The 12,647-nt window shown below is 41.9% G+C and overlaps 1 protein-coding gene across 1 annotated transcript; it reads right to left on the bottom strand.

The window, feature by feature from the left end:
- Positions 1-1,411: 1,411 nt before the first annotated feature.
- stam2 (signal transducing adaptor molecule (SH3 domain and ITAM motif) 2) lies at positions 1,412-12,391 on the bottom strand. The gene is made up of 14 exons (XM_020100651.2): positions 12,208-12,391; positions 10,434-10,518; positions 10,174-10,249; positions 9,537-9,632; positions 9,245-9,391; positions 6,958-7,024; positions 6,449-6,647; positions 6,073-6,167; positions 5,841-5,923; positions 5,674-5,761; positions 5,500-5,554; positions 5,214-5,361; positions 3,881-4,047; positions 1,412-3,799 (listed from the first exon to the last, which is right to left on the bottom strand). Exons 1-14 carry the CDS (start codon positions 12,245-12,247, stop codon positions 3,610-3,612), a joined length of 1,536 nt encoding a protein of 511 aa, XP_019956210.2. The 5' UTR covers positions 12,248-12,391; the 3' UTR covers positions 1,412-3,609.
- Between the last annotated feature and the right edge of the window lie 256 nt (positions 12,392-12,647).

Here is a 12,647-nt window from a genome sequence, read left to right as displayed (position 1 = left end):
ACAAAAAATCTGATCAAAAGAATGAACAACTCAAAACAAACCAGCAAAAAACTGCAATAATAATAACAATAGTAGTAATAATAACAATAATACAATAATAAATACTATGATAGAGTACTTGCAATAATAATAATAGTAATATTAATAATGAGATAATAGTAATGTATATTTATTGATGTCACCTTTCACAATTAAAGCATATAACAAATAGACCTAATGGTTTTAACTCACTCCAGTTTTTATATTTTCCAGAGTGTCTGGTTTTTGTTTTCATTCCAGATTCCCATGTTGTTTCAGTTAATAGCCAGTATCATGCTCCATCTCTATCAACAGGATACTTTGCAGTAGTTTCTACTGATGAATCAAACATCTGTTCTCGGTTTCCTGACTAACATTTTTCAGTAGGTGTTTGATATCGGGAGCTGAACTTTACGAGGAGCATTGAAGGCAGCAGTATCAGCACATAGTTAATTATCTTAATGGTGTTAAAGACAAAACAAACCTCATCAAACAATCAACACTGTTCCTCTGCAATAAAAGTGAACTTATAATACTTATAATAAAATCAAACATGTTTCATTAGGATAATTATGAACCTTTAAGTGTCTTGACTAAAAATAATGTTTAAATAGAAATATAAAGAACATATTTACACTTTGAAGATTTGTAGATTCAGCGCAGTTTTCTTCTACTTTCAAAATAAAATGGCCCCGTTTTATATCAGTAAACTCACCAGGACCAACAACAGATGATAAAATCTCCTCGACACTACCAGGTGGGTTTTCAGACGAACTCGCAGCAGGACACTGAGCGTAACCTGGAAAACAGCCTGCGGTGCCAGGAACATTTAATCAAATAGAACAGCTTATACCTGCATGTTTCCATCAGAATAACCCTGGCATCCAAAGACCCCCAGTGCAAGAAGAAACTATGATAACTGTCATATCCAAGCACTCGGAGCTGGTGACGTGTGCAGGGAATAGAACAGGATAATTAACGACAGTTTCTATTTTTATCTTAATTGAGTAATTGTAATTAGACACATGTAGGAAACGGGAATGGCCCTGTGGAGCGCATACACATTCAATTTCAAGTTTCAAATTCAATCAATCTGCACCTAATTACACACTCAGAATATCACTCTGCTGAATGTGCTTGGTTTTTTTCATCACGACCCATGAATTATTTGGTGGGAAATGGGTAAAAAAAAAATGTTAAAACAGTAATGAGATGGATAAAAGTCCCGGATCAGCACCGACATTAATGAATCCTTCCACCGAGTTCCACGGAAATCAGTTCTGTACATTTTTCGTAATCCTGCTGACAAACAAACAAACAAACCGGCAGACGGACGTGAGTGAAAACATAACCTCACCTGCAGAGCTAAAAGAAAAACACATCGCACTCCACGACACGTCATTTTTTTATTTCAAAGAATATTTATGTTTGCTCTGTTACAAAAGCAGTTTTTTTAAAATCCTGGATAAAGAAACTTCTCCTGGGATATTTTAAATATACAGAATTATACATATCAAGCGGATTCTGAGACTAGAATTACTCGCCAAAGTTCTATCTGTGTCATTCCTTTGATTCTCTACAGAAAAAACAAGGCATCCAGTGGTAAATAAATGTTTACAAAGCTAAGGTGCGATGTCAATGTCACTGACAAACCCAGGTATTTTACATCTAATATACAGAGCCTGTAATACGAGGCGCACAAAGGAAACAGAAAGTTCTGGATAACAAATCATAACTACGGAGCGACTGCAACAGAACTGGAGATTCTATGAGAGCTGCTCCAGAAACTGAACTCAACAGTTTTTTTTTTTTTTGATGAAACAACCGAAGTTAAAAACATGACGTCTCACTTCTTTTTCTTCATATTAACAACAACAACAAACATTTTGTTCCGTTTGCATTTTTGCCCGGACATAAAAAGAAGGAACATTCTGAAATCGTGTAAATCACACATGAACAATGCCTCAATATATATATCTATATAAATCAATGTGGGGGGATGGGGTGGGGGTGGGCAATGTCGTTGACCATTTAGAAATCCAAGTCGACAGCTTCTGCTCAAAGGGGAGAGAGCCCAGAAGGGTAGTGACATAACAATCATGAACACATTTTATCAGATTAATAAACACACAGAGATCAACCACCTGCTTCTTAGTTCAACCTAAAATCTGACCTTGGAAAAAATCTGTCGTTTTAAGAGAGAAAGCTCTCGGACACGTACAAACATGCAAAAGACGTAGATGTACACTCAAAAAAAATATCTCAGATGGATTACAAGGCAGCGAGCTGATGGGAAAGCTACGTTTGAACCCTTCAGACAAATATAACTGTTAACATAACAGATCTGTGCTGGTGACGAGGCGACATGAAGCACCAGGCTTTTTTAATAACTGCACCCTGCGAGCGCCTTCGTCCCACAGATACCGCTGAGCGCTGACACGGCAGGAAGACGAGCTCTCGCGCCACGATCCCGGAGTGTTTCGATCAGTCAGCGCGAACAGCACGAGAGGACAAAGGGATCGTCAGGACGAGCCGTACCTGCCTGTACGTTTAAAAACAAGACGGTGATTTAAAACTTATAGAGAAGCAAAACATTTAGGGGGCGTGTTCACATGGAGGAAAACGCCATCCGGGTGTCCAATGGCGTTCGCTGGGATACGACGCATGTGGGTGAGCACTGATGGGTATTCAGTGTGTGGCGCTTCCAGTTGTATTGACTTCGCAAAAACTGTGTTTCTCTCTGCCTGCACGCCGTCTCTACGAGACACGTTTCAGACGCATTTGTCCGTCACTTGTCTCGTAAGACGGAGGACATGTGACAGAACAGATGTGCATCAGTTTTGATCAATACAGCTGTCCACACCACCCACGTGTGAGGGTCACTTTCAGAGCTGGAACTTGAGATATATATATATATTTGATCTCTTGTGTATTTTACTCCCTCTCGTCCGCGTCACTACATTGATCTCTCATGAGGCGATAAGCGCTGCAGAAAGAAGTCGGGAAAACATCAGAATTGGCGGAGAGGTCTGCAGCGAGAAACATTAGCATATGTTTACATTTAATTACATTAGTGTGGACGTGGCCCGGACCCTCTGTTACAGCTGAGGAAGGTGACATGCTGCATGGACTCAGGAATAGTATCGTGAGGGAGAAGCTTTGTTTCGTGTTTAACTGTGGATTGTGAAATGCTCAATTCCATAAAGTGAGATAACGTCTCTCCGACTGCACTGATGAGCAGCGCCAACTCTTCTTCTGTGTCGACCTGTGATGTTCGTGAAAACCAGTGTCGCTATCAGTCAACCAGGAAAAAGAAGTAGAAGAAGAAGAAACTCCTGGCGACACATTTAGCCTCATATACAGCAGCCGAGCGCCGACTCAAGTTACAAAGCAGACCTGCATCACACACCTCAGTTACTTCAACCTTCCCAGGGTGTGTTCGCTGCAGCTCGACAGGAATGATCCTAAAGCAGTTATCACACACACACACACACACATGTACAAACACACACTGTAAACCGAGTGAACACACAGCCAGCAGCTGAAACATCTGAGGTGGGAATGAATCTCAGGTCTGCCGTCACTGGAGTTTTACAGCAGAGGCTGTTGATAATATGTCTGCTGGGGAGGAGGGGGAGCCTGGTGAAGAGGAGGAGCCACAGGATAGGACACGGGAGGCATGCCCGAGTTGTGATAGGTCGATATGTCCATGGCCACGCCCCCCTGAGGTGGGTAAGAAGCTCCCGCAGCTTGGTTCATGTACTGAGTGTTCATGCCACTGCTGCGAAGAAAATACAGAGTTGACACTTCGCCGCAAATGAAAATATTCAACCAGAAAAGTGACGTCTTTTTGTTTTCTTACCTCATGTAGGGAGGCTGAGCAACTTGGCAGTTGGGCGGAGCTGAGACATTGGGGGGCAGTGAATGCAGAGGTGTGGGCTGGTCGCTGTGGAGATTGTAAGGCTGTGCGGCAGGAACCTGGGGCATCGCTGGAGGCAGGTAGGGGGTGCCGGTTGGTCCGAGGTAGCCCTGAGCAAACAAGAGGGAACATCGGAGATTAGAGGGTCTGACAATTACTGACATAAGAGGAGATGTATATTCTGGATATATACAAGTAGAACACTACATCACAGCCCAAGAAAACTGCAGTAAATTCACAGAGAAATAATAAAAAACATTTTGTCAAAACAAGTTCATGTGATCTTCCTCTATTAAAAACACTGTTTATTAGAGGAACTGAGTTCTAACACGGTTACAGAGAGTCAGGTGGTTTTTCTGTGTTAGTTTTCATGCATTCAAAAGATGCACGAAGAGCACAACAGCTGCTTCGGGAGTTTATATAAATAGAACCAGGTTTCATCTCAGTAATTTAAAGTGCAACAGAATCTGAGTCAGCGCAGGTGAGAGAACAATCCGGTTTTAGTTTGCTCTGCAGAAATAAAAGAAGAAGAAGGGGGGACAAAAATGAGCAGCACTCTGTTTGTGTGTCTGTCCAGTGAAGTGGACACTTTTCTAAATCTCGGGGGAGAGACAGTGACATCAATCACTACAGAAAACAGCCCCTGCCAAGACAAGCCAGGCAGCCTGCCACTCTCCAGAGAGGAGGCACAGAAGAGGCTGACTGAACGTCACACTATCGGAGCCAGGGATGTAAAATCAACCATGTCACAGGACAAACACTGAGAACATGTGAGTGAAGTACTGCTGTTCTGCATCATCGTCCTGTTATCACCACGAAAACAAAAGTTCACAGAGACCAACAGGAACAATCTATAACAGTGGGAGTCTGCACAGTGCTGACGCTCAATGATACAAGTTACATGTGCATAATTAATGCATTCATTTCCAAACAAACATCTCTTTAACACAGGAAATGTACGACTCTCAATGTTCTAAAACTGAATCAACACGTTAATTATGTACGACTTCCCTGCTGCTTTCTATTGATTCAGCTCGCTTCACTGGACTGAGAGAGAGAGAGAGAGAGAGAGAGAGAGAGAGAGAGAGAGAGCGCACAGCAACAAGGATCCTGAACGATTTGTTTTGTTGACCAAGCACAACTGAAGTCGATTATTAGGCCTCAATTCACCATCATGTGCAAGAGCGACGTGTCATTTAGACTGACGACATCATTTCCTACAGTTTCAATATGATTAATATGATGTTAAAGTGGAATTTAAAGGCTTTTCACTGACCTGCATGGCCACAGCTGAGCCGGATGGTGCGTACTGCGGCTGCATCTTGGAGTAGGTTGAGTAGAACGGAGCCTCGTTCATGAGCTTGTTGTAAAGTTCCAGAGCCTCCAGAACTTTCACGTTCAACTCTGACAATTCTGAGTGTTTCCTGTAATACAGAGCAACAGAGACGTTCATCATTTCACATGAACGCACATCTGCTCTGCATCGTTTATTCTGTGAAACGAGAGTTTTGATTTGAGAAGTCGATGTTATCGATAAATTGGTCGGGCTTTCTTCACTGTACCTGTCAATCTCCTCCAGCTGCTCATCAATCATCGGGTTCATCTGTTCACACGCTCCTGTTCAATCAGATATTTGAAGTTAGAGAAGGAGAGTTAGAAAACGACAGCGTGGATCAGACTCTCTGCAGTCGTCACTGGCACAGACACCAGATTTACACAAGTATTAAGGTTTATACCCTCCAGCTGGATGAGCTCCAGGGTGTCAGGAGCCAGATCTGCAGGATCTGCATTCTGCAGCAGTGCCAGCGTTCTGTCCATCTTCCCCTGCAGAGCGAAGAGAGCGGGTTCTGGTTAGCAGAGTGAAACAGATTGTAAATGTACGTCCACTGAGGGAATGTAGTACCTCATCTATGAAGACAGGCTCAGGCTCAACTTTGGTTTCCTGGATCGTCTCTTCAGGGCTGGCAGTTTTTTCAACATAAGCCACTGCAGAGAAAAAAGATCAGGTTTGATTAACGTTCTTATATTAATAATAATATATATAATAATAATTTCTTCCAGTTGAAATCATTAAAGGGATAAGAAGAAGACCAGAGTCAGTATGATTCGTTTTCTGCTTCTGCAAATATACCGACCTGTCTCCGGTTCAGCATTCAGATCAGTTGAGACAAAGTTGGACGGGAAGAGGCCGACTCCTCTGTGGTTCTCTCCTTTCCACCAGTTTGGATCACTGGGAACAAAACCATGAAACAGGCCTGAGCTTCAGAGAGTGAGTCACACTGGGCGTCTGGCGAAGGTTCACACCGATCAAACTCATCACGATGTAAAACGTTGGATTATATAAAGAATTATTTTCGGCTCTAGGCGTCTGCCACAGCTCTGTTCAAACCATTTTCAATTTGCTTTATTATATCGAGTATTAAAAATCTACGTTAGTGTTCCTGGCGAAGAGTTAGACAGAGAATGTGACAGACGAGCTGGTTCTTGGTCGGACGTGTTAAGAAACTGTACCTGTCGTCCAAAACCAGGATTACTTCTCCAGCTTTGAAGGTCAACTCATTATCTTCAGCCGCTTCAAAGTCGTACAGCGCGCGCACCTTCCGGGCCTCCTGCCCCCCTCCACCATTGGCATAGCTTGGGGGGTCGGAGGTCACAGCCAGGGGGCGTGTCTCCACCTGCTGCTTCTGCTCCTGCAAGGACAACTCGATGGCTGGAGGAGGTCAGGGGGAGCAGAGGAGAAGAGCAAAGGAGAGGAGTCTATTTGTCAGACGTCTAAACACAGGATTCATCACTTTTAATGACCTTTAATATTTTTCAAGAACATAAAAAATTCTCAGAAAACTGATTAAAAGCAGCGTAACAACCTTCTGATGCATGTAAATAATAAATCACACTACCGCACAGTTTATAAAAGGAAAACTGGCGCTAACTGAAAGTGCAGTGGCTGGAAAATATGTATCTGTGGTAGAAAGTCACGCTCGGATGAATTTGAAGGTTTGTGTTGTGACATCTCACTTTACCTTTGGCCAGGTCGTCATCATCGGATGGTTTGGTTGCAGCAGGTGTGCTGACCTTTGTGGTCGACCCCTGTGGTAAATAAAGAGAGAGAAGGTCAGGTCTCTGTGTGTGTGTGTACCAGTATGTATACAACATGCAGGGGGGAGAGAGGGAGGGAGGGAGAGAGAGAGAGAGAAGCACTCAGCGACTACAAGTGAAAAAGAGATTTCCGTTGGCTGTGATGCCGCCTGCAGGCCATGTTAGGAATTACATGTTGGTTGGATCTGTGGCTCAGAAACCTTCCTCACAGTTTTCTCACTATGTTTTATCCAAACAGGCATCACTGTGACATGAGACTGAGCTCAGTCGAAAAACAAGTCAGTCAACAAGGCTGATGCATATCATTATATAGCAAATCTGAATTTAAGGGGCAGATGAAAGCTGTGATTTAGTGAATATTCTGTCTTTCTGAATCGTCCTCACGCGGGACGATGACACAAAAATCAGTGTTGATGACACTGTGGTTGTAAAATAACCACGGGACTGTGTAGAAGGTCTGGTCTATGGTTTATAGCAAGGAAAGCAATACAGCTGCTCCACTCAACATGCTGGAGATGTTGCTCAAGTTCCTTAAGACCTCAATTGTATTGTGTGTGTGTGGTCTGAATGATTAAAGTGAATATGAATCTTAGTATGTCGAGGGAGTATGAAGACAGTTAGAGGGTGGGGCTGTGTAGCGAGACAACTACATGCAACGTGCACCAACAGGCACCAGGAAACTCATTTGACTAACATGAGTTGGTATCATGTTGCCGTATCACACCAGGGGGGAAATAAAGCTGCATCCCATCTAAAAATGACCCGGGAGCTAAAATGTAAATACTAGGATGCCTTAGCACAGCGTGACACCCAATACCTGCTGCTGTTTATTCAATAGCTCATACAGATTAAATGTCATACCTGCTGCCTCGTGTGGCAGCTGCTCTTCATTAAAGCAGCTTTCTCAATCCCATGCCCCCCCCCTTATGGATTAATATACAGCTCAGTCACTAGAACAAATTAAATTCCATATTCTTTTCAGTTTCTACTGTAAACACATGGAATTTTATCAGTTTAACTATGAACCTCATTCTTCTCCGCTACACATCCAAACCTGTTCTCCCTGTTATTAACACGTGGAACTTGTTTATTTGCCCTTTGAGAGGGAATCAGAGCTTCTGAGTGTTACTGTGTTTATTATAAATTCACAAGACAGAAAAAAGTATTGTGACATAAAGCAGACACAATATGAGTTTATGATTCACTTATTAATTAGTATTTGTACTCTTTAAATACAGCTGTCGAAAGTGAAGTAACCAACTCAGACTATTCGATGTCTCAAGAAGCAACACCCTCAGTAAACAACACAGAGGTGAAAGGTATCAAATATTTACTGTATAACAGATAACACAGTTAGTGGGTCAGCTGTTTAATGACATGAGGACAAATTCCAACCCAACCCTCTAAACATGAGTCTGACACAAGACACAGACAGATCACAGACATCAGAGAAAGAAGAAGACGACACGATCCAGTTCATTACGATCACAAAGTCCAGGTCCTGGGACAGACACGCACATGTTCACCCACAGAATGATGTGAGATATGTGAGGAGGAAATTCCACTGTAAGCTTGTGCAGTTGAAACGGGGACAGACAAGCTCCACACAACCTGAACATTCCCACTGGCAGGACACTGGTCTGCAGTGAAACCACAATAACAACCTCAGGCGAGACACAAAGGATCCACACACTTATTCTGTTACTGTGTGACAAGGACTGTAACTATAATTAGAGTGTGGAGCGACGGCTGAGGACTTCTGTTGGTGGACAGTTGAGTCAAAGTCCAAAAGTCCCAATATATAAGACACACAGTTAAAAAAGTAGGTGGATATAGGTTCAGGTGTTACGCGTTAAGTTTCTCTTGCCAGCCTCATTGGAAAGAAACCAAGTTTGACGGCACTTTAAGCCTTTGAGTATTTAATGAGAAAACAGAAGTTAAATTTGGAATGGATTTTATTTTTGAGAATAATTTGAATATTAGTGTTGATGTGTTATCAACCATTCGTTTTGTTAAAATTAGTTTGGGTCATTCATTAAAATTAAAAGAAAAGTCAAAGAACAAAAACCTTTTTGACCATCGAGAGGTGAAATATTAATTACACTAAATGTCTTATACGTTTATGTTCGAGTGGTTAAGTTGCTGAATAAATGAACAACGACGGCAAGATGGCCTTTGCTTTGTGTTATATTCTATATTATATCAACATACCTGTGAGGATGATGAGGGGAAACTGATGCCGTCATCTTTCAGAGACTTGATGGTGGCTCCGATGAGGCTGAGCTGTGGATCCTTCTGGAAGTTGTCTGCCCACTCCACCATCATGGCCTTTAGCTTTTCACACACCTTCGGATGAGCCTACGAGGGACCCCGCAAACAAACAGCCGTGTTACTCTGTCCTGTGTTTCGAAGATATTTTTCTGGAACTGTTCATTTTCTTCACAGTGGGAGGAAGTACGCATGTGACGAGATATGGTTGAAAAATTGAAAACAGAGACAATACCCTGCTCAGCACGCTCCGTACTTCAGTGGCAAACTCCCTTGAACATATTTCCAAGTGGAATATTTTGCCACAGTTCGACACACAAGCACCAAGCAACTGCAAGACAAGGTGAAATTGCAAAAATTAGATTAAACAGCTGAAATATGCAATTATTTAATTCCACCAAGGAAAAGAATTATTCCACCACTCATTAGTGAATTATTCAGAGCACATATTAAAAGCTGGTGGAGCTTTTGTAATTATAAATGGTTCCAATGAAATTAGGTCCTCAATTGTCTGAATGAATGAGCACAGGAATCTAAAAATAGCCAAGAGCATGGGACAGTATTCGCTCATGGTGACTCAGACAGAGAAACAGCTCCCAAACTCCTCATCCGAGTTAAATCCCGGAGGAATCAAATGTTACACTTTCACGTACTATGGAAATATTTGCATTACTAACGGAGCTGCATTAAAAATAGTCTTGTGTGGTGCAGCCATGGTACTGTACATTAGCACCTGGACATAAGAGGTGACCCTGGTAGGGTTACTGAGTCAGCTGTTGCTTTATGAAGCACTTTGACGTCTATTTGTTTTGTTGTTACATTATTTTTTTGAGGTAATATTCTCAACCATGACAGAGCGTGAGCACACTCACATTGAGGGCCTGCATGGAAACATGAGGCACTTTGTGATTGATTCTCTTCATGATGGATCTCAAGCTGTCCTTTGGTCTGGAACAGGAGAAAACAAAGGGTTAGTACAAGAACTACAACAGAGCACAGAGACGCTCCTGCGCTGGACCTGATAATATGCAAACTCAAAGTCTGATGCAAATGTGCCGTTCTTAAATAAGCAGCTATCTGAACGACAGTGCTGCGCTTGTTATTGAAAATTCTTTTTTTTTTTTTTGCTTACCCATTGGCTGTCGTCCCGATCTTGTCGCAGATGTCCATAATCAGGCCCCAGTCATCTGTTGTGTTGTTTTCATTGGTTGCCTTCTCTGGAAATATGTCAAACAGAAATAAAGCACATATGTTCCTGTGAGAAAATATCTGGCATCGTGGCTGTTTGTCTTCAAACATAATGTGTTCATGGGCAGACACGCCAGTGTTCTAGTAATGAAGAGTGACCATGTTTAAAAACGAGCTCATGTTGTACTGAAGCCCGTCAGCATAACATTGAACCAGCATTTCACAGCTGGGTCACTCCGTGTCAATTCATTACACTTCACACGTCTTTATGGAATCTTTCATGCTGATCTGGTCACATGAGAAACCTATGGCTCTCAAACTGAATGTGTCCCGAATCCTAACTAAGGACGATAACCAACAAACTCAAATATTTTACGGGGAGTCTGTGACTTTAACTCCCATCTCCGTTAATAAACGTCCCAGAGACATAGTTCCTACATCGTTGTAAAGCTCTGATCCAGCTCCAGGTTTATTTAAACTGTATATTTAAGATTTTCCCCAAAGTTAGTTTATAATGTCATAAAGACCTCTAGAAAGTCTGGTCATTGGTTTTTGCATCATTGTCGGGATATTATTACTTTGCTCTGTTTTATTGTGTGAACCTGCAGGAAATACATTAAGTCAAGATGGTTAACAATGCAAATCTTATTGCATTTCAACTCATGATCACTTTATCATGTGCAAAGCTTAACAGCTGCTACGCTTATTCAAATGCACCAGTGCTCTTTTCCCTTGATAATTACTTTTGTACTCTTATATCAAGTGTATTTATTTGTGTGCAGGTACTGGAGGTCGTCTTTTTGTAACACGTAAGCATGAAATTATTCAAACACATATTTCGAGCTCATATTAAAATGTCACGAGAGTCTGTTATAGTCAGTTCAGCATCACAGTGGATTATTGTCTGCTCATATAACATGTGTGGTGTTAAAGGGACATAAGGAGTAATGGTCTATAGGAGCATGGCATGACGTATTAATCATTCATCATACATTAATCTGAAGAGTGTTTTCAGATAATATTGCAAATGATCATCGTGAATCCTTGAAAACCAGAATAATAACTTTAAATTTCTTGTTTTCACCTTTAAAACATTCAGATATTCACAGTAACCAAAAAAAACCCACACAGACCTAAACAACACAAATCCACACATTTGATAACTGGGTCCTGACAATTACAGCTTGAATTTTACTTCATCAATTCTCAAAATAGTCTCTGATTCATTTCCTTTCTCCTGACCAGTCAGTTCATCTGCAATTTATGATTCTGTTCATAATCGACTGAGCTGCTGGTGTTTCTCTTGACATGGATTCATCGTTCAGTGACAGTTCACATCTTGGAGGTTCCGATTGATTTAAAACAAATGTTGATTTTGAGGAATGATCTCACTGCCGAACAGATGTGACGTGATTTTGCAGGTCAGCTGATCCTGAACATGAAGCCCAGTCACTGTTTACATGAATCAGCCCAAAAGTTACACGACTCCTGCTCGATCCTGGTCAAATCACCGATCACACACACACCGATCGACAATCGACGACAACTCGTCCGACGGCGAGGGACACGCGAGCGAACCGAGCCTCGCGGATCCACGGATGTTGTTGTGGCGTCAACACTGAACGCACCGAACGCTAAGCTAGGCTAGCGTTAGCTCCCGTCGCTAGCTTCCCCCTCTGACACAGTGAAAAGCACAAAGAAGAAACAGCTTCGCTCACCGACATCTTGGTCGAACGGGTTCTGGGCGAACAAAGGCATGATGAGGACTTGGACACGGAGTCGGACAGTTCGACGAGAGGGAAATGTTTTTGCTGCGCAGACTTTGACGTTTCACCTAAATAAATAATTTCTCTTCCTTGTCCATTAAACTCGCACCAGTTGCTCTTCCGGTAACTCGGCTGCCCTCAGCGATGCCTGAACATAAAAAAATCTGTAAAATACATTTTTTTTGTTTTCATCCGTTTTGTGTGTTAAATATTTTACTTTTAAATTAGTATTGAAACTACAGCAGTTTAATATATAAATATATATTTTTTTAAATAAATAAAAACTTGGTCATATTGTCTTTGTTTATTCAAAAGACACACTGACATCTAGTGGGCGAAAAGAGGAACACCAGCGCATGAATGCGGTACTTTCATAATTTGAAATTATTTAA

Source organism: Paralichthys olivaceus, chromosome 10, assembly GCF_024713975.1.
Source record: "Paralichthys olivaceus isolate ysfri-2021 chromosome 10, ASM2471397v2, whole genome shotgun sequence".
In the NCBI taxonomy this organism is placed as follows: domain Eukaryota; kingdom Metazoa; phylum Chordata; class Actinopteri; order Pleuronectiformes; family Paralichthyidae; genus Paralichthys; species Paralichthys olivaceus.
Note: the sequence above shows the minus strand (reverse complement) of the source record. Positions and strands in the feature narration are given on the sequence as shown.

Bases quoted from the DNA above. Each gene is read 5' to 3' on its own strand.
- stam2 (XM_020100651.2), bottom strand. From the start codon at position 12,247: ATGCCTTTGTTCGCCCAGAACCCGTTCGACCAAGATGTCG. The intron at 10,519-12,207 runs GTGAGCGAAGCT...ACATATTTCCAG, and splicing joins CCCGTTCGACCAAGATGTCG to AGAAGGCAACCAATGAAAAC. The intron at 5,924-6,072 runs GTCGGTATATTT...TTTTCTCTGCAG, and splicing joins GAATGCTGAACCGGAGACAG to TGGCTTATGTTGAAAAAACT.